The sequence below is a fragment of the Excalfactoria chinensis genome, chromosome 3 (assembly GCF_039878825.1).
Source record: "Excalfactoria chinensis isolate bCotChi1 chromosome 3, bCotChi1.hap2, whole genome shotgun sequence".
NCBI lineage: Eukaryota > Metazoa > Chordata > Aves > Galliformes > Phasianidae > Excalfactoria > Excalfactoria chinensis.
Genome location: NC_092827.1, coordinates 99,350,426 through 99,375,675, shown reverse-complemented (window position 1 = coordinate 99,375,675; position 25,250 = coordinate 99,350,426). Strand labels below are relative to the sequence as shown.

General features: G+C 39.7%; 1 protein-coding gene across 1 annotated transcript in view; it reads left to right on the top strand.

The window, feature by feature from the left end:
- PCSK2 (proprotein convertase subtilisin/kexin type 2) overlaps positions 1 to 25,250 on the top strand; it is a 95,114-nt gene that overhangs the window by 43,818 nt on the left and 26,046 nt on the right. The window contains exons 3-5 of the mRNA XM_072333809.1: positions 1,924 to 2,037; positions 3,301 to 3,409; positions 5,549 to 5,586. Coding sequence (XP_072189910.1) covers positions 1,924 to 2,037; positions 3,301 to 3,409; positions 5,549 to 5,586 — 261 coding nt within the window. The remainder of the gene's footprint in view (positions 1 to 1,923; positions 2,038 to 3,300; positions 3,410 to 5,548; positions 5,587 to 25,250) is intronic.

The following is a 25,250-nucleotide window of genomic DNA, read 5'->3' as shown; positions in this document are numbered from 1 at the left end:
TCTGGTGACAGCTCTGGGTTTGCAATTGCAGGGTGGTAACGGAGTAAGGCATAATGACAGGTGATTGCTCTGTTGTCTCCATGGCATCACTGAGCCTTATCTTAGAGGTATCAAACAGTGTGCTTACACCTTTCTTTATACAGATACCTGGCACCACAAAGTACACCTGGTATGGTTCCTACTTAGTCACTGTCTTCTTTTCAGCTTATTTTGTATTAGTTTTTCACATTCTTTTCAATCTGCTTTGCTTTTAATGAACCTGAACAAGTAATAGAAATGCATATAAATGAAAGCACCCAACAGTTCAATATTTTATCATTTTGCACCTCTAGTTTAAGGAACTGGAAGTTATAAAAGCAGGTTTTTAGAAGCATTGATACTGCCTTTTCAGAACAGATCAGTTCTTTCTGGTATCCTCTTTCTGAGTGCGTCACATAAGCGTCATCCTGCTCACTGTGAACTGGCATTAAGCTCTCAAGGTTTTAATGAGGCGACGTGGTTGTGAGGAAAGTAGCTGTTAGCCCAAATCAGTTGGATCCCAGTTTCATTTTGGTCATAGGCATCTCACTGAGCCCTGTCCTTTGAGGTTCCTGCTTTAATTAACGGAGATGGAAGGACACCTCCAAGAATGACTCAACTCTTCTAAGGCCTGATTTGGCCTTTGGAGGAATTTCTCCTTTGTTGAATTTTGTCTGGTACTATGTGAGTTACTGTGGCACATCAGGGGATACATCTTCTTAATCAGAGATGCCAAAGCCACGCTTGTAGAAATGGCTACATAAGTTATGAGTTTTCCTTGATAATCAAGGGTTGTTTTGGCATCGTGGTGGTGGTGTTGTTTTCTTTTAAAGTAAATGCCTAAAAAAATGCTAGTTTCTTTGCTGCCTGGTTTCTGCATCCAAAGCTTACTCAATGTATAGTTTTAAGCTTTCCTCTTTGATCAAGAGGGATGAATATATATATATATATATATATATATAAATGAAATATGTTAAACATATTATAACGAGGATTAGGACCATTCAGTGGTCTCCTACATTTTTGCAAATAAGATGATTATGATCTGACATTTGTAGTTTCTGCCTCCAAAGATGCTTGTGTGTCTAACTTTTCTTGCTTTTTATAGTGCATAGGAACATATTGTAGTGGATTTTTTGTTTATATAGAAAAGGATCTCAAACTGTGGCAGCTTGTTTTGCATAGCCAGTATTCTCACATTTTACACTTCAGCCAGCTTGGTCCATTTAGCGGCCATTTTGCCATCTAACTTTTCTTGCCAATGTATTTATTTATCACTTATTAAAAACAAAGATAAGCCCTGAAAGTGCATCTCTCTGGAAGATGTGCTTCAAAGAACCTCAGGAGTACAATGAGGACACATAGCCTTGCATACATTCCTCCCAGCAAATCAGTCCAGCAGAGAAGGCTATCATACTCTGAAAATACCCTAGAGAAAAGTATGGGAAAAAAAAAAGTGTGATGGAGGCCTACATCCTCATTTTATCAAATGCAGCTTGGAACATTCATATTGGGAATTAGTTACATAATTTTATCTCCTAATAATGAGAATGTTTTGATTCTAATGGCTAAGAGAAAGAAAAGTATGGCAAGAAGGTCCACGTGAATGATGTCAGAATAGGGTCTCTTTCTTGCACAGATCCTCTGTTATCTATTACCTGATATGTGTTCCTCCAGATAGGGCACTTTTGAGTGTCTCATCTCTCCATAGTCGCCTTCCCTAGAATTATATTATTCCTTGAGCGCTCTCTGCAAATCTTGACAGAAATCTGCCCCAGGTTGCTAATAAGTGATGCAGACACAAATGATGTGATTTAATAACCTTTATCTCTCCTGAAAACAAAGCCAAAAAAATCTTTATGATGACGAACGTTGAGCTAACGATGTAAAAATTAATCCTTTCAGGTCAAGAAGGCTGTGCAACAGGAGGGTTTCAGCAGAAGAAAGCGAGGATATAGAGACATCAATGACATTGACATCAACATGAATGATCCTTTATTTACAAAGCAGTGGTACTTGGTAAGTTCTGAAAGAAAATCACAGTAAGTATAACTAAATAATTGGCGTTTGAATTATTTTGTGCTGGAACAACGTCTTGCAATTATCTTAAAAGAACTTGGGAATGAATCTGAGGCTCTGCTGTGTTGTTTTTAACTGAACTTTTTTTATGCTGGGAAGATCCAGCAAGTTTCAAGAGCTAGATTTCATTTCAGTCAGTGGAAAGATCCTTAGAAGGTTAGAAAGAAAACTGTGTTGGTGTCCTGCAAGCATTCCTGGTGTGCTGATGTGACCCCTAAAGCTACATGTGAATCATGTCCTTGATTGAGCTGTTGCCAGGTAAAACACTGATATAGAATTATATCAAAAAGTTCTAGTGTACTTGCTAGAAAAAACACAAGGTTTTTCTTTCCTTTTGCAAATCTGAATACTGCTTAATTGATTTTCTTCAGTCAAAAGCAGAATTTTGGCTTTAAGCCCATGTCAAAACAAATTAATATTTTACTGAATTGTTTCATTTTTAATGTGTCATATTTTACAGGGAGAAGTTTTTAGTCTTGAAAGATTTTTTTTAATTATTTTTTTTTACATAAAAGTAACTAAGAAAGGTGTCTTTCTATTAAAGCTTCAATAAAGTCATTTTCCTCAATTTTAACACTGCGACATACTTAGAATTTTGTAAGTACGGTACCATCTTGTTCACTTACGTTGACTCCTTTTGTTTATGAATAGTATTTCTCAGTCTCTTTCATGAATGAGGTTGGTAAGCATGACTTCTGTCTGAAGGGATTGCCCTTAGGAATCATTCCCACACAGGGACCCCTAAAGTCCAACTAGCGATCCTTCATGCTTAAAGCAGGCCTAACTTTTTAATCCACAAAGACATTTCTGATATTCAAACCAGTGGATCTGAATTTCAGTAGTTCCCTGCTTTCCATAAATAAATATTACCTCTTCATAAAGAAGTTCTTTGTAGTATCCACTAGTGCAGCTTTTGCTAGCTTAACACTCTACATTGATATTCCTGAGGAGAAAAATATTCCTTTGAGTTGAGGAGATTCAGAGTTTAACCAAATCTTATAAGTCACAAAGAAGTGAATTTACCACCATCACTCTTTTTAAAACTTAAGGCAGTAGATGTGGTTACAGACTAATACTCCAAAGCAGATGTGATTTATTTTCCATACTAGAGATGCATGCAAAAACATAAAGACAGAATCAGTGTCTGTGGAAGTGTGTCTATCAAGTAAAAAGAGCTGTTCTTCTTTTTCACTGATCTATTAGATTAACACTGGTCAAGCAGATGGGACACCTGGACTTGATCTTAACGTAGCTGAAGCGTGGGAGCTGGGATACACAGGGAAAGGAGTTACCATAGGAATTATGGATGATGGTAAGTGAAGACTGCCTGCGACTTTAATATTTTTAAGTAGCTTTTTCCATGCAATCAAAGTCAAAAAAAGATTAAAAAGTAATAATGGATTGCTTTTAGTGTTGAGACTACGAATCTTCAGGGAAAATACATTATGAAGTCTCCACTAGGGACAGAGAAGCACAGATATCCAAAGCACTCATAGTAGTATGCAATTATCAAACAGTGATCTTCAAGGGCACATTATAATGACCATTAAACCAAAGGAAAGACTCCCCTTGACTTCTGTAGGCACTGACTAGAGGACTTAATTGCCTCACATGAAGTACTTTACAAAAACATTTTCTGGGTTGCATTATTCTCAAAGTCATACTTCTACAGCTGAAATAATTAAACACTTTCATGCTGAATGTCAGTAAAGACCTGCATATTAAATACATTACTAATTTGAGGCTAAGTTCAAGGAAGATGGAGATAACAGGTGCAGCTGAAGTCGCAGCTGCTCTTTGGGCTAAATGTCGAATCTTTTGCTTTTAGGATGGCTGAATAATATTAAATATAAATAAAGAGGCTAGATTTATGGATGTTTTCTGGGATCAGCTGACACGAATCCTCAGCAATTTCTGCTCCTCATTTGCTCACTCCTAAGACAAAGATCTAGTGGAAAAAAGACAGTAGATTCAGACATCTGTATATTGGTGTTGTGAGAAATACATTTTCACTGTTCCCACAGAGGCAGGAGTTTGCTTTCAGAATGACTAGACGTGATTAAGCAATGGGGATGACAACAAACTGATTAAGCTTTAAGTCAAAGAAAGCTGTTGAGAAGTGTGAGCCTATCAGAAGTAGCTTTTAGAGAAGGGAGTAATTTGATCTGTATTCAGTTCCAGTAAGTATGAAATACAGCACCTGCGTGAAATAGCATTCTTTCTTCATTGAGTCTTCTGTTGCCAAATCCCTTTTGAATCAGCAAGGGCCTCCATAGGTGCAAAAATCCCTTCTTCATAGTCTGGTGCTAAGTACCCTATGCATAATGGAAGGTAATATTTTCATTGGGATAATAACAATAATAGGCCATTGTACTTGGAGATAAAATTAAGCACATAGTAAAATGCTGGTTGGAAATATAGGGCAGGGTAACGTTCAAAGCAAAACATGAAATTGGTGGCCATTTCTTTGTTCATTTTAACTGAATATCTAATAGGTTAATTTATCCCATCTGAGTGGATGTAGTAGCAGCAGTAGATCTGCTGCTTCTGTTGTTCCATCCATAGGGAATTGTGTATTTATCAGCTTTGGAAATAATTCTTGCATTAGCACAAACCAGTGCCACACCACTGCCTTGTTCCAGGGTTTAGCACACTGCTGATCCTGCATTTAAACTCATGCTTTGTGAAAAGCAGGATTACTATTTTCTGTATATTTTCTTGATCCTCTGGATACAGTATTCTTGTTTTCTTCTCAGCTGCAAGCTAAGTGTCTGGTTTGCTTAGAATTCCAGGAATCTGAGAGTTCCTTCTGGCATTTTCAGTGCCTGTAGTGTTAAGCACAAACCAGATGAGCTCCAGTGAACATTTAGCTTGTCTCTGTTTTGCGTCAGCTTTTTGAAGCCATGTATGGGAATGCTCAGAATCTAAGTGTCACCGTATTGTATCTCATGAAGCCCAGATCTCAGACTGCAACCTACGCTCAGATATTTTCTAGAACAGTCTAATCATGCATTTCCTCTCTACTTAGTTTACTATTATCAGTGGTTAAAAATAGCATTTCTGTGTGCTCCATTGATGTAGCATTTGCTGATGTTCACAGATTTGGTGCACTTTGGTGTACGTGCCAGGTCTTTGTATATAGATACACTGTGATTTAAGCTAGTCTTACTAAACAAATATGATTCCATTGATAAAACAGGCCAATAAATGTCACCAAGCTCACCATCTCAACTGGCATCTGTATTTTGGCACAAATGATTGACAGCTTTTATCTGGGGCTACATCAGAAGTGATGTCTCAGTTTATAAATCGATACAAAACTGAAATTTCAATCAGTGGCTTTATTCACTGTGATTGTTTTCCTTGTTTTGTTTTGTTTTCTGTGATGATTAGGAAAATATTTTTGAAACTCTTAACCTTCAGTTTGTTTTCTGTCATTATTTTATTGCAGGAATTGATTATCTGCATCCTGATCTTGCCTCTAATTATGTAAGTACATGCTGACCTTCTCTGTAAAATGTGAATATTCTTATTGTTATGGCCCTTCTTTGTTACAAAACTGTAAGCAGCCAAGAGGCTAACGGTACAGCTGAACTGCTGATCTTGGTGATGATACATTTCGTATTGAAATAAGCGGACTAAAAATGGGGCTGCCTGTGCAAGGAATGAAAAGGTTGACAAGGCGTTTTGTGAAGAAATGACAGTGCTGGCGCACATTAAATAAGCTGCAGTTTGCAGGATTGGATTTGGGACAGAAATGAGTAACCTGGGAATTGGCTCTAAATCCTGCTATTAAGATGCAGAATGCACCTGTCACTTGGAAGGCCGTGGAGCTGTGGGCTGTGGCAAGGCTGCTATTGTTCACCCTGGCTCAAGCATGCATCAGTTTTTGAAACCTCCAGAAACAGCTTAATTCCTTTATAACAGGTGATTTGGTCTCGGTGCTCTAAAGCATGTGCAGGGCAGATTGTGTATAATCAGCACACACAGAATCAACTGATTGTTCCTCAGACATGCTTCAGGCTTACCTTTAGACTTGCAGCTTTTAATCTTAATTCTTCCAGACTCTTTCCAAACCCTCATGGTCATGGGCACTCGTGTCCCCAGTTGTCTGCAAGGGCTCCCAGCACCCTCAGACCACAGGCTGCCTTTGAGGTGTGCTGCTTTCACACTGTGTTTAAGGCAGTGAGAATCAAAAGCTGTGGTTGCCTGATGAGTTGCAGTGTCTCAGCTTTACATCTTGCTCCTTTCCTGCAGTCAGCAGCTTTCTCTCAGTAACCCGGGCTTCTTCAGTTGAGCAATATTGTTTGGTTTTCAACTGCAGTTAAATGAGAAGAACAAAAGCAACTGGAAACTTTGGTAAAATGACCCATTCAGAAAAAACGGCTCCAAAATTAGAAAGAGTGGGGCAATTACTCTTACATATTAGTTGTTACAACTTGGAAAATAATAGGCAACACACAGAATGAAACCCTGTTTCTTGTAGTAAATACTTAAGTGCCTCTGGTGGAGAATATATAGGTAGACAAGGTGTTGATTTTGGACAAAGGATTTGGGGAATAGCTGACTGGAGAGGCAAAGTGCAAGATAACCTGTTTCACTTGTTATTAACTGGCTTAATAACTCGATAGCAGCTAATTAAACCTTATGCCCTAACTGCAAAACCCTCACCCAGTAGGACGTTTCAATAAGTTTGTATGAATTAAAAATGTTATTAAAAGATAGCCTTTATCATCCCAGGAACTGTTCTCAGCATGTATCCTTTTACCATACGATCTAGGGCCAGAATGTGCTTTTTGCTCACTTACTTGCTTTTTTTGCTGCAGCAGCAGCAGGCATGAACAAAGCATGAGAGAATATTCTGTTTCTAAAATAATCGTATTTTGAATAAACAAGATGCAACTGTGTACCAGTATCTGATCTAATGCAAAATAGGAACATTTCTGTTGTTAGCAGTGAACCTAGGATCATGCCCAGAAACTAAAAATAGATATTTAGTAATACTACGTTTTGTCTTCCTATTCTAAAAATGTTTTCTGTCTGATGGATAAATACTCTTCAGGCTTAGCAGAATGTGTTCTTTTTAGAATGGCAATAGCGAGCATTTTAGTATCTAATGGAAAATAGAGTAGAGAATGTCATGACAATGAAGATATCATGCTAGAAGTCAGAAAACAGCGGAGCTGGAGATAGACAAAGAATTGTTGGGCTGAAATAGAAGAAGAAAAGCTGATTGGGAAAGGGGAAAACAAATATTTAGTGGTAGGTGTGGAAGACTTGTGAAGAGACTGATCTTCAGGAGAGAATCTAACAAAATTCCGTGTAGGAATGGCTTTGTTTAAACACAGATTATTTGGTTCTGAAGCAGTAATCAGGCTGTTGAGGGGCAAACAGCCGTTACCTGGCCAAGGCCTGGCTTGGGTAGGGCAAGCCAGCAACAAGGCACAGAGGAGAATGCTGAGGAACAAAGGGTCAGTTATCATTATGGAGCAGCAGAAACTCCATCTGAAAGATCACAGACTTACGGTAGTTACAAACCCAGTGCTTTTAATATAGGAATATGAAAACATGGGCTGAATTTGCCAGAGGATGCTGCCAGGAAATGTGCTGATAAATTAGTGCGTTATATGCAGGATAAGCAGGGAGAGAGGCTGGCGGTAGCTGTGTCTCAGAGGTGGCTGCTGAAAGGCAAGGTCAGGTCCTGCTCCTGCTGCTAAATCTGCCAGCTCCTCACTCGCTGAAGCACAGCACAGCAGTTGCAGGGCTCAGTTCACCCCTGCTTTACCTCTTCTCCTCTCTCTGCAAGGCTGCACACGCCTCTGAGTCCTAGAAGACTCTGCTCTGATAGCTTCTGCTTCATCTTAGAGGCCACGAGGGCATTATTTCCCAGTTGGTAGTAATTTGGGCATGAACTAAAGATAAGAACTTAAATCCGACCTGGAGGAAAGATCACTTTAGACCTGGAAAGGCAATGAAGTCAGTCTCTTAGGAATGGATCTTTAATTCTCTTCAGGTTGGCATAGCAATTGCAGTCACGCTTGCACAGTTCCTGTACCACGTGTTTGGCATTTCATGGCATTTGCACTTTGGGACAACTTTCTTTTAGGCTGTTTATATTTAGAAAATTAAAAGTTAATGTTTCTGAAGTGCATAGATGCCTGCAAACCATGGCAATATCTGTTCATTTTCTTGGAAAATTAGGAACAATCAGGAAGTTTCTCAAAGGTGATGCTTTCAGCACATCAGCATTTTTCAAGTACAAAAACTTGGCTTTGGTTGTATGGCTTCAGTTGGCTTTTATGTTTTGACTTGCTGTTTTGACACTGACACGTCAGGCTGGTTCAATGGCAGTGGCTGCTGTGCTCAGTGAGCCCCCAGGTGTTTGTCAGAGATTTTTGATGACATTTTATTCCCGGTGTGCTTCATCCTGGAGAACGGTTGTCCACGGATGTACATACTGCCAAAAAGCAGTGACAAGAATAAGGCAGATTGTGAACAGAACACTATTTCTCCCTGCTAAGATATGTTTTAGAGAAGTCTGGTATAGAGACATAATCAGATTTTTGAGCTGGATATCTCATTGCAACTCAAAACATTGCATTTGAAAGGTCGCAGGTAATCTATTTATGTCAACTGAAAATGGAATCTCAAATACAACAAAAAAAAATGGATGGGTTTTTCTTTATTATTTTTGAGATCTTGAAAGCTATTCTCAAATTCCTTTATCATTTTGAAAGAAAGCATGGCTGCATATTTTTTGTTGTTCACAGGGCTGTGTTTATGCAGTATATCACAATGCACACAGTTATTTGCCATAACTGAGTCAGCACTACGCTACACCCTCCCTGTGCTCTGGTTTTAGCCCAGGGCTAAGCCAGGTCAGGCTGCTCAGTGAGGCAGAGCTGTCGCCATGATGGCATGGGACAGGAGTAGGCCGCAGGACAGGCTGGGCCACATGCGCTGTGTGGGTCATAGGTTGGACACGCATGGGATAGTCTAAGAGATTACTCTTATGCAAATGAAAGTTTCTAATTAGGATTGATGAATGTCTTAGATATCATTTCTTTTAGAAAGTCTGATATGTCAAAGTTGGTTTTTTCCCAAACTGGAGTGCGGAATTGATGCTGCAGCCACAAAAACAGGAAAGGGGAATGAGGAAATGTGTTGTTTCTGGAACTTTGTTCAAAATATATGTCACGTTTCCCAGAGTTAAATATTTCCTTGCTTTTCCTACAACAGCCCAAGAAACCCCAGAATTCAAATAGGTAACATCTAGTCTTTGCATGCGAATGAAATAGATTCTCCATTTGTATCCAGCTCACGCCAACCAAACCCCAAATGCCCTTTCTACTTGGCCAAGAGAGTTATGAACCTTTATTCCTTCCTGACAGCCTTCCTAATATGTATGAAAAGGAGCGTGCTTTCTTGCAGTCTAGTTGAACTGCTCTCCCAGTACCCCTCTCAGCAAGCTGCAGTACAACCAGTTGCTCCTCAGGGTTTTGGGGGTTATTACAAAGCCGGAATTTTCCATTCTGCGCTGTGAATGCAGAGACTCATTGTCAAAGGATCGATATTTTCCTCCACGCCTTGGAAACCCTGCAGAGGTTCAGCCTTCAGGAAATTATTTTTTTTTCCCCACAAAGAGAACCCTTCGTTAGAAACTGATAATTAAAAAGCTGAAGCCTAATGCACTCCGTGCTTTTCTTTCAACTCAGACTGTGCTTACAAAGCCAGCAATTTTCAGGACTGACTTCTGTGAGATGCAGCATCTGAGCGAGAAAGAAGGAAAGTAACAAGGGCTGCATATTAGATGTGTCTAGTAAAAGAGAACAGCAGCGGTGGGGGTTGAGCATTACAAACCTAAGTACATTCTTTTAAAGAAAAGCCTAAGGGAGCAAACAGATTTGTTGTGCCATGAGCAGAAATACGAACTGATCTCTCCCTCACATGAGTTTGTATTCTGTAACTCTCATACTTCACTCATGTCTGCTGGTGAAGGTCAGCGTAGCTGCATTATCCCATTTACAGCAGCAGGGAGCTGATGATCTCGTGTAAGTGGATTTATCCCCGATTAGCACTGGTGAACAAAATCAGTCCCACCAAGGCACTCGGACCAGGAGTAAAAAATTGCTGGTTTCAATGCCTGAACTCTTCCAGAAGCTAAAAGCCTTTTAAAGAAAAATGAAGGAGGGAGCGAGGGAGAGGACGTGTCTAACATGTATTATGGAAGAACAAGAAGCGACTGTTTGAACAGAAAACTTTTTAAAAAGTATTGATACTTGTAAAATGGGAATCATGCAGCAGTTCTTAGTGATCAATAGTAATATAATATGTTCAGATAACATAACTTTCTGCCTTTTCTTCCCTGTGGACTTGCCTGTCTTCTCTCTCCAACTGACAACAGCTCAAGAGGCAAAGCAATCTCTCAACTTTTGGGGCCTTGTCACCAGCAGTTATGCTAACAGGTGCCCCCGTCCTGCCAAGGGGTACACAGGATACTTTTAGGATGGTTTTCATATAAGCAGAGAAGCTATAGAGCATATAGCAGTCTGCTATGACCTGGAATTTGCACTGTTTACTAGAGGAAAATATGCAACACTGAATAATTTTTACAGCCACAAAAGAAAGAAGAAATAGAACAGGCAATAAATTACACACTGTGGTATCTGCAGTAAAGTTAGCTATGGTATAAAGGCTCTTTTTTCTTAGCCTCTTTTTGCATGCTATCACAAGGGTAAGCAAATTGGTCTGGAGGTTGTATGTCAGTGATTTAGCACTGTAAATCATCAGCATCTCTCCTAAAATTCTTCCTAATGATGAGATTTTGTAAGTTGACAGGGCTCCGTTGACAGCTGTTGAACCATGCTACTCTGACCCTGTTCATCTACCTCAATGAAATCCCAACTGATGTAATGTCCAAGTCAAACAGAATTCACTGATAAGTGATGGTAAGAAAAACATTGCCCTTCTAAGATAAAAATGTGGAGGAAACCCTCTGAGGGCCTTGAAAAGCTCCCGGAGTTTCCATGCTACTGTTAATATCAACCTAGGGAATCCAGAGGGAACTTAGAGCTGAGCCATATCACAGTCATGCTCTTCCCTGCCTGGCATCAGTGATTTGAGTTACTTAGAGGAGATCAGGTTCCTACAGAGAGAACTTCAAAAGAGCCTGTCACAGTTGCAGCTCCTACTACATTTCAAAGGTTTATTGAACGCATACACTATGCACTTAATGTCAATAAAGCTTTATTGCTAATACATCAAAGGTATTTCGTGAGCAAACTCTACATCCTGGTCATTATTGCTAGTACCTATTTTTAATTGCAATGTTGAAATGACATTACCATATCAAAAGATAAAGAACAAACTGTTTCAGATAGTTCAATACATTGCTAATTGGATTTTAGATTGCTTGGGTTCTTTCTTTTTTTAATGCATTGCTTTGGGATTGGGTATTTTGCAAATAGATTTTCTAAAATAAATGCTAGCATATCCATTAAAAATTATTTGCCAAAATCTGGGATTAATCGCATCATTCTAACAGTTTGCAAATTCGCTCTGCACACTTTGATGGATGTTCTTGAAGTAGATTATGGCAGAATTTTCATCAAGAAATTGCTGAGAGAGAAAATGAAACCTCTCTTTTGCCAGGCTAGAAGGATGCAGGCTGGCTGATGCCTTAGCAACAGAAACTGATGGCCTTCTGTCAACTGTTTATGTTACCCAAATGGCTTCTAGCAGCTGAGAAGCTAGTTTTAGTGCTTGGAAGATAATCATTAAGGATATGCAAGACGGTGAGATTTCATTAGCATGAATTAGAATTTACTGGGAAGGGAATGAAGATCTCCGTGTCAGACTTGGCAGGTTGGGTTTTTTTTCTGTTACTCCATTCAGGATCAGCTTCTGGACTCATCTCTCTGTTCTGTGCAATGTTTTTTTCTCTGAACATCCAGAAAGGTGAAAAAGAGCTGATGCCTCCTCTGATAAGATCAGCCAGGCAAAAGGGGTGCTCTGCATACTTGGAAGGCTGGTCTGGGTTTGCCATGTACAGAAAATACTTAATATCATGTAATGCATTATGAAGCCCCTCCAACAGTCCTTTCCTCCTCCCCTGCTCCCTGCAGCACCTCCTTTTACAGGTACATGTTACACTGGAGCTCATGTGCTGCAGTTTACCTAAGATGGCTGCACAGTTCCTCCTCTCTGTCTTATAGCTACTTAAAATAGTGACTGCTGTTGGGCGAGAGAAGCCACGGTGCTATGTAAGGGAGACATCAGTGTCTCCTTACTTCATGAAAAATAAGAATGTTTTGTAATCATAGATGTTATCAATGCATTATAGCTTTCAATTCAATTAAGAATGGAAGAGCCAAAAAGAATTTAAAACTCTTTCTCCTCTGGATTATTTAGTGTGGCCACGAGCGATAGAAAGAGGCTTTTGCTGCAGAGGAGGCAGCAACTTGTGAAGGAGTCACAACTGACCTTAGCAAGAGACAGCTTGTGTCACACACAGAGCTGTTTTTGTAGCTGAAAACAGAATTTCTCATATCAAAAGGTGTTATGATAATGCATTTCCCAAAGCCCATTGTGGGAGATGCAGGCTCCAAATATTTGGCTCTTTCCACGTGCTCGGTGTTCAGCACCATCTACACAGCTGAAGCTGGCATTGTTCCATGGATGTGAACCTCTTCAGGCCAACTATGCTGGCTGTAGAATAATCTTAAAGTACAGTTCTTTCAGAATCAGAAAGATTCATGTACGGTAGCTGCACTTACTTACCTGAGATTATTTCCAAACAATGAATGCTGCAAAAAGTTTTCAGCTCTCTGCTGTATTATAACCACCTGAAGAGGATATTGTCATGTTAAATGTGTGCCTCGTGTGTAAGCAATGTGACGTGGTGCCAAAGATATCCATTTTATAAGCTAAGGACCACACATTATCCACAGCAGTTATTCTTCCCTGTAATCCGTGTATTTAATTAATCAGCTGCACACCGAGAAAGTGTAAGGTGGCTAATCACTTTAATCATTAAGCAGTGGTATTAGTTTTCACTTAAGGCATCATTCAGGGAAAGTAAATTAGGGCTTGAAATGAGAAATGTGCAGAGGTGGAAGAGCAGATAAGGGCATTTCTTCATCAGTTCTGACAAGCACTTGTAAAATTGGCTTGTGCCTCTCTCCTGCATTCTCCAAGGAAGTTTATTTTGGAATTAGTTCCTTCTTTTATTTAGACAAGGCAAGTAGAGGAAAGATATCAGTCCTCACTGTTTGCTAAGGAGGGATCTGATATTGTTCTGTTTCGGTTGTATATTACATTCTTTTCTGGACACCATTTAGCTTTTGGAACCAGCCAGAAATCTTCCAATAGTACAATATTCTTTGTCTGCGAATATGAGCGTTTTATAAACTGTGAATGTCCATGGGGTAATACAAGTAAAATATTTCTATTTTAGATCGATTCAATTCTCACTTTAAGTAATTGTCTGCTGGAACTTTCTGACTTAAATCAGCAGCAACAAAATACCGCTCTAGTTCGTGGTCTGCTTAGGAGGACAGGTTCAAGTACAGATTTTCCTGTTGGCAGTTTGTATCCTGTAATATTAAAGCAATGTCCAGCAAAATTAAATAAGGAGCTTCTAATTCCCCAAAGAGAAAATGACACATTTTTAGTTGGAAAAAGGCAAAAATATTTTTTGCAGTTTTCGCATTTGGAAGTTCCTCTTTTTTTAATGAAAATAGTTATTTTAACTGCCCGTCCTGTTTCAGATGCTACTGATGTTGAAATCTTTCAGCATTGAAATGGAACTCCGTTAAAGTTCATGTTGTAGTTCCATTTTGTCTACTTAAGGTCTTACCAGGGAAGTCTGAATTAGATGTTGCTTGTGAAGAATGTTTAGCCCTCAAAAAAGCTTCATAAAAATTTGATAGGTGCCAAGAATAGACTTTTAGACCCAGTGCTGAGTTGGCAAGAAGCATCTCAAACCCTCTGTTTATTAATGGATGTACAAATGACAAACAGTGGTATGCAAAAGGGAGTTTTGGTGGAGCCCTTTGGATAAGCCTCCAGGAGAGGAAAGCGAGAAGACATAAGAAACCTGCTATCATGTGCAAACAAATGCTAGCCTAAATACAGTAAATAAAGATGCAAAAGGACTCCAGTATTTAAACACCTCTCCTTCACTATGCCTGGAAGTTATTTTGGTTCATTTTTGGTTTTGGCACTTCAGCTTGATGCAGCTGCTTGCTTTGCATTGTTTAACTTCATTGTATGCATTCATGTGTTCCATGTTAATAGTTCTCTGTAGATGAACTAGTGTGCTGTGTAGATTGTTAAGATATTTTTTGAATGTCTGCCTGATTTCACATTGCTTTGACTTAAAAATCATGTACTTTCTGTTGCGCTCCCAACAGAAGCAATGCAACTAATGAGTGTTTCTTACAGAGCAACAAAATAGCTGTGCACAATGTCTGATAAAATGTTGGTCTCACTGAAGTAGCCTTTCCATTAAATCCAGAGCAATCAGTAATTTGGCAGACTGTACAAACAGGTTTATAGGATTTCTACCTCTGTGTATTGCTTTTTTAATCATCGCAAGAGACAGGCTTCATAGCTTCAGCAGAGCAAATAAGGATCCCAAAAGCTGTAGAAACATGACCAACCAGGATAGTGTCTTTCACTACAGGATAGGACCTTGTATTTAATGAAGCTTCTGCTCCTTCCCATGCTGTGTAGCTGCTGTTCAGTGAAAGTTAAATGGGTGTGCTAGTGCATAACTCAGTCACGCATTCCCCCTACTCTCTACTCTTAGGTTGTGTTCTGCATTTTATTAAAGGAGATGCCTCTCTTTGAACGTGTACAAACGAGAGCACAAAAATGTGTGCTGTGTTTAAGGACATCGTAATTTCAACGCTGTGTTGTGCATGTTTTAAAAAATTAATTGCTGTGAGAAACAAAATCACTTTAATTCAGTGCAGCGTTTAATTCAGTTGAAAAATGAGTCAAAAGCGATACCAGTCAAAAGCGATGTCTGACTGATGTAATTGTGAATCTCTCATTGTCAGCTAATGATGTCTAGGACATTTCTTCAATTTATGCACCCAATAAATTACTGTGAAGACATCAGCTGTTAATCAAACAGAATAATTTAAGAAAAGAGCCTGGAGTGATCACATACTGTTTGAAAGCATAAATGGTGTCACAGTACAGTGTATGTAGATCTACATGAGATTGTTCTGCAGTCTCACCTTATCTCCCTGAAATTTGGGATTTATCTGTTCAGTGGTTTCACTATCTCTCTCGTAGAATAAACAAAGGAAGTGATTTTTAATTAATAGAAAAGCATATAAACTAGTCCATTAAAGTTCCTGAGAACAGCATGACTTGATAGATTTTAGATTTAGGAATACTCTCCTGCAGTGCACTCAAACTATGCTAATGAGGTCATAAAATCATAGAATCACTGAGGTTGGAAAAGATCTAAAAGGTCATTCAGTCCAACCATTCACCTATTACTGATTTAGCTCCCACTAAACCATGTTCCTCAACACAACATCCAGTTGTTCCTTGGGTTCCTAGGTCAGCACACAATTGGAATAAAAGAGTAGATCTTCGAGACCTTGTAACTCTAAGGCATATAAATCAGCCTCTGTTTGCTTCTGTGGTGAAAGAAATGTAGGTAATGGTTTGCATTATGTTTTCTAAGTCTCTGGACTGTTCGCCTCCTTTTGATCTACCTGCAGTGTCATCTTTTGTGTCCGTTTGTCATCATCCATACTCATGCCATTTAGGTGAAACTGCTTGAGTGCTTGTTAACAGATGGTTCTTCTCATCTGAGAAACCTTTCAGAACAAGGAGAAACCATCCACCTTACTGTCTTGCCAGTTCTTACTTTTAGCGCTCTTGTGTAACAAGGTTAGCTCTCCCAGTTCTCTTCCCCACAAACACTATCAACTAGGCCTATCTGTTGTCTCTGCCTCACCAAACCATCTAAGACAATTGCTTTCCATCTTCTCCAAAGCTGCAGTTTGCCTGTTTTGTACAAACACAATTACTGTAACTTGTTTAAATGTCCAGCCTCAATAGCCTGCCAGTTTTGTTTTATGAGCTCTATTACAACTGTATGTCCAGTATCCGTGCACTTTGCTGGAAGCATTGCTGATAACTGATCAGTTTTTACTGACTCTGACTGCAATGCCTCTGTGGTCAAGGAGGGGGCTGGCCCCATTCAGCTGCAAGGCAGCATTTGCTCTGCCAGCACAAGCAGACTCTTTCCCCTGTGTCATGCTTCAGAATTGTGCATGAGTTACTGCTGAGTACTGCAGACTCCGAGCTACAGATTTTCTTTCAATGTTCAAAAAACTTGTGCCTTACAAAACCACGTGGCACTTAAGAATGAGGCCTTTGTGTTGGATGTGATCCAAATCCTGCCTGTGGTATTATGGTATTATGTGGCTGGTTTTGGTAGGCTCTGAATTGTGCCCATTGAGAGGAGTGAGAGAGAGCTTAGCTCCCTGTCCTTCCAGCTCATCCCTCACAGAGGCTGGAAGTGCTGGCTGCCATCACAGCTCTGCAAACACAACCTTTACTGCAGCTCAACACCCAACATGATATTGGTGTATCAACAAACACGTTGTCTGTTTCTTACAGGAATGTAAATAAGAGTAATGGACCTGAACCTTGGTGCTCTGCTGCTGGCTTCATACCTCTTATTATTGTCCCAGTGTATTAGATCACTTTAATACAAAAGAAGAGTAATCTGAAGGGGGAAAATATCCATGTATTGGTAAGGGAATGCAGGCCGGGTTTTTAATAAGACAGAACACCTAAGCTGGATGAAGTATGTGTTAACAGTATTTTTCAGTAAAATTCATTTTGCTCTTCATATTTGCTAACATCATGAAATGGTCCAAGGGCTTCTCTGGTTCTGGCTGCTCAGATGCCATGTTTTGTCTTTGCAAATACCTTTGCCCTGAGTTAAAGAAATCAAGGAGTTCATTTCGTAAGCTGAAGCTGTGTAGCTTTAAATTTGTCACTTGCCCTGAGACTCATTACCTGTAATTGGTGTAGTAATCGTCTTCAGTAACATGCCTACCTATGAGCATTCAGTATGTTTGAGGCATATCTCAGAGTTCTTTTGCATCCTCTCAACTTTAAGCAGTGCTTAGCTGAGTAGAAATGTCTCATTTTTTTTCTAAATTAACTTGCTTTGAAGAGCTCTCACTCTTAAGTAATTAACAGCTTTGATGCTGTTCAGGTTTCTTCCACATCATCCTGAAAAGTGTGGAGGAAGAATCAAAAATGTGCTCACTCTTAAAACATTAATATTAACTTAATTTCTCTCTGAGTTTCTGTGATTCTTTTTCTTTCCCTTTTATTTTTTGTCCTGTTTGACTGTATACCTCTGAGCCAAGCAACAACAAAAAGCAGCCACAATGAGCTAGACTTCATGTAGCTGAATGCATCTGGTTTACTGTACTGGGAAAACACTCAGCAGTCTTGATAGCTAAAAATTGAATGGATTGTTTCTTTTATTATTTGAAGCCTGAAAAACTTGGTTGTGCTTAGATTGATCTGTTTCACTGCTGCACTTACTATATAGGTGCTTTATCCCCATGTGAAACAGTTTGTGAGTTAATTTTAGCTGCAGGCTCTACTTTGAGGCTGTTTACATGCCCAAGAGTGCCAGCTGGCAATGTAACTCATCTGGGATTTCTGATTCATTTGTTTTTTTGATCTGCAGGGGAAGCAGAAAAGAAATCAGTGAAAAATAAGATAAGTGGTAAATAAGAGGTAGCGCCAAATGAGATGAAGAGAACCTGATCAGTTACTTGACAAAGGAAATCTGTCTAATCTAGATAAAGAATGCATTTTAAGATATCTTGTTTTTAATACCTAAGCTGTGCCAGGTTTTCTGCTTTGCAAAATAAGAAGCAATATCACAGGTGACACAGTGAACATGTCTTCCTATAAATTTTGACAACTGGATTATTAGAAATGGTAACATCTGTTACCTCAAATGCCTTCACTCTTATAAAAGGAGCATTAGCCAAATGTTGATAATAGTTTATACTCTTTTGGCTGTAATTTACCTGGTATTTTATCTAAACCTAAATTTTTGAGTGTTAAGGGAATTGAGGTAAGAACTTTTGCAGTGGTAACTACAAACCTGTCCAGTTAAAGAAAGACTTCTCACCCCCTTAAATAGATCCAGGAAGTTGGAAAGTGATTTCCTTAGCAGCTAACAGGCTGCTTAAGAACAAGACTAATCACTTGAGGGGACAAATTGGGTCATTCGTCATTTCCCCAAAGTCAGAGCTTCCTCCAAAACCTTCTACATTTCCACAAACCAGCTTTATCCAGCAAATATTGCAAGGAAATCCACACTGCTGTAGAAGTAGGGCAAACTAATTAAGAGCAATGCAGTGATAGTAGCTACCGATGAAGTAATGGTGGCTTCAAAGAATCCTATTTCAGTAATCTTTCACACCTTTTTATTTATATTACTTACTTTATGGTGTTTTATTCCACTCAGCTGCTCTGTGCTGTGTTGTGAAATCACCATTGTGGTATACTGAGTGCTTGCTCACTTGGTGGATGAGCAGAACCTCTAACAAATAACTGAACCTTGAGTGCTAGGATGGTTTATGGCCACCTTGGATAGTATTCTGGACCTGGCACGCTTCTCTACTCCATCTGTTTCAAATGAGATTTGTATTTATTTTTCTGTGACTGCTTTGAAAAGGAGAAAAGTGTGCTGCTGTCTTATAAATTATTCAAGGTATGACTGAGTATTCCTTCTTTTGTAATATACCTGTAAGAACTGGGTAAAAAGCTTATGTCTCTGGTGGGAGATGAAAGTATTTGCCAGCTCTTAATGGTTAATATATTTGAATGCAACTCATTTGTGGATGTGTTCTTGATGTTGACAAGGTCCTGAATTCAGCTCTGGATTTGCTGGATAGCAGTCTGAGACACGTAAATTAGTTCATGGAAAAGCAGAGCTACTTAAGAATTTGCAGATTTTTTGTTTTCATTCCCCACTTCTGAACAAAACAAGATGAAAAAAGTCCAACCAACATATAGAACGGCATGCTTCGCATGGTGGAAAGAAGATGGTTACCGTGTGACTACTGACTCAGCAGCTGTGACTCTTTTTCATTAATGACCTTTAAGCTTTATAGCATTCCTCCTAGGCAAAATATCGTGTTGCCTCTTCCTCTTTGCCTCATTGCAAGCATGTTCCATTTTCTTAGGCTTGTGTCTACAAAAGTGAATTGCACTTCCCACCATATGACATGCACTGTTATTTCAGTAGTTTCTCAAAGACGTGGTATGTTGTAATTTGAGCTCGGGGGTTTGCTCCCCCTTTGTTTAAAGGACTCAAACAAGCACAGAGTATCTCACTGTCTCATCTACAAGGAATTGCAGTTTCTTGAAGAGGGTAAGACAAGTGTCACTTGTGTTAAAAAATATTTCTTTTGTTTTAAATCTCTGAGTTAAATTCATCAGTCCTTTAACATTGTTAATAGAATCAGATTGTGGCCAGCAGATGTTTGTCTTTAATTGTTTGTTTCATGGACTTTCATGTAAGTATAGGCAAATTAATTGAGTTAAGGAGGAAAAGAGAATTATAAGTTTGTGTGCCTCCGGTGGCGCAGCGGTAGAATTCCCGTTTGCAACACCAGGGGGCCCGGGTTCGAATCCCCCCCTGTGGAGCAGGGGGTAGAAGTGCCGCTCTGCTACACAGAGGGCTCGAATCCCGGGAGTTGGACTCGATGATCTCTAAGGTCCCTTCCAACTCGCACAATACTATGATACTATGATACTATGATACTATGATATGTGAATTACTCTTTAGAGGCTTGTAAAGCTATATAAAAATTTATGAGCTTGCTGCATTACTCAAGGTACATAATTTTATTACAGATCTGAGCAACACATGGGACAATTGATTTACTGTTATTGTTGTATTATACAGAATGAATGTTTTACAGAGAAGACGGTACTGCATATATTTCTTAAAGTACAGGGCAATCCCTGGGTAGGCAAAGCTTATTTTAAGGAAAGCTGAACTTTATACCCAGGTAAAAGTCATCCATTTGTGTCCTGATATATAAACCATTACTTAGGAAACGATTGAAAGAATCTCGTCAACATTTTTTCTTAGCGTCTTACTTGGGATAAAGATGTGGAAAGCTAGATAGCAAAAGTAGATATATGCCTTTAAATACAAAATAATTGCTCTCTTTCATAGCAAAACAGCCATCTCTGTTATATGGTAGAAAATATTTATATGTAATTATGCATTGATGGTGATAGATGAAGGTCAGGTTTAAATCATTTAACAACAAGGAACTGGTATTGATTGAACACAAGAGGTAGGATTTTTCTTGTTCTAATGCCATGCTTCAGGACTTGTTCGGGTCTAGACTCCAGCCTAACATCAGTGCCTAAAACTGATGGCTCTGAGTTGCTTCCTGAATCTGATCATTCCACTGATGGTAAAAAGGACTGGGCAACCATCTCAGATACTGACAACCAAATATCAGATAAATCAAGCCTAAGAGAAATACCTACTGGTAGGACATTAAAACTGGAAAACCAGATCACTTGAGTTGAAAGGCAATGTACTTTTATTTCACTATGCTTCTGCAGATCTTCATGTGCACTGGTTTTCATTGCCACCTCATTCCTGAGTTAGTGATAAGCAGACTCTTGCTGCCTGCTGGAAGGGCCAGCCTGTGGAGGAGAATGGCAGGTCACAGATTTTAGTGTTCACTTCCCAAAACACAAGGTGATTCATTTTGGCTACCAACTGAAGCTGTTCCTTTTCTTGCTGAAGCTGTTCCTTTTCTTGCTGTAGGGGTGGGGGAACAGGGTAGGAAAAATAAAATACATTCTAGCTTAGATATTTGAGAATTTGATCATTAAATTAGGAACCTGAAGCAGTCCATTTGTACTCGTCAGTGCTGTTTCATTACCAGTTCTACTGCTTTCATAGCGTGGGCAGAATGTTCGCTCATGAAGATGAAACTTACCGTCTTTTTCCAAAGACCTTAATGAAGATAAATCTTGCAGTCAGCAGTTGTTTTCTTTCCAAGAATTCTTCCTAATTTTGCACTTTGTCAATAGTTCCTGTTAAATTAGATATCTTTTTCCTCCGAGTGCAGCCATCCAAAATCAAGTGAATATATACTGGAAGATTTGGAAGAGTGTTGCAAACTTGGTTTGTAGCTGTTCTAAAGCAAACTTTCCATAGTCTGACTGCTGGTTACATGGGGCATAGAGCAGAGCTTCAGTCTGCGGCAATATGCCCAGGTGCCCAAGAAAGCCAATGGCATCCTGGCTTGTATCAGAAATGGTGTGGTGAGCAGGACTAGGGAAGTCATCCTGCCCTTGTACTTGGCATTGATGAGGTCTCACCTTGAGTACTGTGTTCAGTTTTGGGTACCTCAGTGCAGAAAGGACATGGAGGTACTGGAGCAGGTCCAGAGAAAGGCAACAAGGCTTGTGAAGGGCTGGGAGAATATGCCCTGTGAGGAGAGACTGAAGGAACTGGGGCTGTTTAGTCTAGGGAAAAGGAGGCTGAGGGGAGACCTTATTGTTCTCTTCCAATATCTGAAAGGTGCTTACAGCAAGAGCAGGGTTGGTCTCTTCTCACTGGTGGTGGGTGACAGGATGAGGGGAAATGGCCTCAAGTTGCACCAGGGTAAGTTCAGGTTGGATGTCGGGAGAAACTTCTTTACAGAAAGGGCTGTTAAGCACTGGAATAGGCTCTGCAGGGAGGTGGTTGAGTCACCATCCCTGGATGTGTTTAAAAGTGTCTGGATGTGGAGGTCAGGGACGTGATTTAGTGGAGAGTTGTTAGGGTAGCATAGTTAGGTTGTGGTGTGGTTGTCGATGACCTTTAAAGTTTTTTCCAACCTGAGAAATTGTATGATTCTATGAATCATTTGTGCAATCCATTTTCCCATCACCATTCTAGATACAAGTGGTACATCTGCACAGCTAGAAGGACTTTTCTTTCTGTAATTCTCTGCACAAGGAAATTAACAGTCAGTAGTGGTTGATAGCTTTCATGATGTGCTTGTATATCCCATGTTTTCCTGAAAAATCAGCTTCAGCAGCCCTCCTGTCAAATAGAACCTGTCAGTACAACTGCATTTCTTCCAGATGAGGAAAAATCTGAGCTGACTGGCAACTGAGTTTAAATTCTCATCCATACAGTCATAGAATCATAGAATCACAGAATTACTCAGGCTGGAAAAGACCTCAAAAAACATCAAGTCCAACCACAGCCTAACCATAATACCCTAACTCAAACAACACACTGCTAAATCATGTCCATGAGCTCCACATCCAGACACTTTTTAAACACATACAGAGATGGTGACTCAGCCACCTCCCTGGGGAGCCTATTCCAGTGTTTAACTACCCTTTCTGTAAAGAAGTGTTTCCTAACATCCAACCTAAACTTACCTTGGTGCAACTTGAGGCCATGTCCCCTTATTCTGTCATCTGTGAAAGTGAAACCAGGAATTCTGAGTAAGGAACTGGCAATATGTTGAATTACATTTAGTACCCAGTTAGCTCATAGCTGTTTGAAAAAGATCTGAAATCACTGGAACTGAGCTTAGTTATCTGCAGTCCGAATAGCTTCCAGGCCATGTCTAGTCCAAGGCAGCAATGTAAGAAAGTTTATTTAATTTGGGATTTGAATTCATTTATCTCCAAAGGTTTCCAAGTCTAGACTGACAGAGTAGGCTTTGTCTTCTAATTAAATTGCTCAGAGTCATCATTTCTATTTTAACTTCACCATAAGATGCATTTTTTCGCATTGTTCTACTAGCACAATATACTGTGCTTGTTAATAAAGAACAGGACTGGATCATCTGTTGACAAACTCATTTGTTTTTACTGATGCTCATTTCTTCTTACTGCCATGTCTGGGATGAGACCTGGTCCCTTGTACAAATCCTTGTTGCAAATCCCTTGAACACTGAAGAATCCAAACCTCCTTTGTTTCACTGCGATGGGATGTTTGTGCCACAGGGCTTTTCATAGAATCATAGAATGGCCTGGTCTGAAAAGGACCACAATGATCATCTAGTTTCAACCCCACTGCTATGTACAGGGTCACTAACCACTAGATCAGGCTGCCCACAGCTTTTGTCACACGGGACCCTAGTTGAGGTACATCATCCATCTCTTGTATGAGTTGTCATATCCCACAGAACAATTGGTGTTACTCATGAAATTCCTGCAACAGTAGAAAGGGTCTCCAGCAACCGCCAGCCAGGAGTGGGTGCTGGGGAAGCAGCGTAATCACCAGGCCAGAGGCTGTGAGATGCCTACATGGTTGTGTCCTCCTGGCTTCCATTGTTTGCAGTTTTCTGGACTACTGGAGAAGGAGGAAGCACAGCGTCTAATGCCCCTTCCAGATTCATCTTCTATTAATTTGTCTAACCTCTTTTTTTCTCAGGCTTTTGACCTCTGTATTGCTGGGGGCCAATGAATTTTGTAACTCATTACATGCTCAATGGGAAAGCACTTCTTGCTGTTTTCTGCTGCTTCTAAATTTTCCCTCTGGTAATTTCTGTGGATTCCTACTAGTTCTTGCATTATGAGAAGTAGTAAATAACCCCCTGTCCACCTTCTCTGTGCTGTTTGTGATTTATAGACGACTGTCAAGTTCCCCTTTTCCCCTAGCTGAAAAGTCATATTCTATTTACTCTTTGCTCATACAGATCCCTGCCATTCAAAGTGCTAAATAAGCAGTTGTGATAATTAAAAGAGGTAAATTAAACATGCACCTGGGCGCAGAGGCTCAGAAGCTCTGAGAACCTGTGGCTACATCGTAAATAATGAGCAGGCATCTTATGGCAGAAAATCAGGGCCTTAGTTTAGAGATACTGGCTGATCAGTAAAGATACTCACGAAGGTATTTGGCTATATCTGAGCTGGAGAACAGCACTGAACCATGTGGCTGGCATTCTGCAAGCCTGGACTCCATTCAAATACTGCAGAATATTTATTGTCTATATTGGATGTAAAGAACCAACCTTTCTGTAATGATGACCCAAAAACTCACTGGACAGTGACCAGAAAGATACTTCATTTTACCCTCCAAGGGTCAAGGACATCACCACTGAAACATCACATCTGTTTCATTCTGGCACAAGAGTTTTTGGGAGTTTGGGATTTTGAATCTAAAATTCAAAGACTTTGGTGCTACCAATGGACTGCCTATTCCTGCACCCCTGGAGCTGAGAATTTGCTGAAAAGGAATGTTTTTAGGAGCAAAGCTATTCAGACGCGAGTCTCAAATTATCTTCAATAGCATGCTCAGCCAAATCTTAAAAAGAATGTAAGTACATTAATTAAGAATTAACATAATTCTGCTCCTTGTGTATGGTGTTTATTAAAATACAAACTCTGTGATCATACAGTTGGGAGGAAGCTTCTAAATATTTTAATAGCTTAATTTTCAGTCACCCTTAATTTATTTCTTTTCATTGAGAGAGAAGAAAGAAGATGTGCTTGACTTTCTGAAACTCTCCACTTGCTTCTCAAATATAGCATCAAAAAGTTGCTGAGTGTCCTTAGCTTTGCTGATGGGGCAAAATCGTGAGTGATTTAGATTGTGTGAAAAGGAGAGCCATGGTATGGTATTCTCAAAAGGGTCCGACACGCATTTATGAAGCTGTTCAAACAACTGAAGGATCAAGAAAATATGCCAAGGGAATTTTGAGACACGTATCCTGAACATTAATACAGTTTTCATGTTAGAATTTTGAGGAAAAAAAAAAATCATAGCCATTGAAATGGTTTAGAAATAGATGGAAGACCCTGAGTGTGTGGTCATTTCCAGTACGGATTGGAAAACGATGTTTAATCTTTGTCCTGCCACACCGAGTAGCCTCGTAGCTCATGATAATGTTGGTGAGGTGATCAAATTAAGCTGAAACAGGACCTTAATCATAAAGCACTTTTGGGGATGGTGTTGAGTGTCCAAAACGGTGTTTGCTGAAACATAAACAAATGGGGCTCTCACAGAATTTCACAGAGAGGCAATAACATTTTCTTTTCCAGGGGAGAAAAAAAGAACCCAATACTTAATGAGATCTTCTATAGATATATGTGCCGTGCTT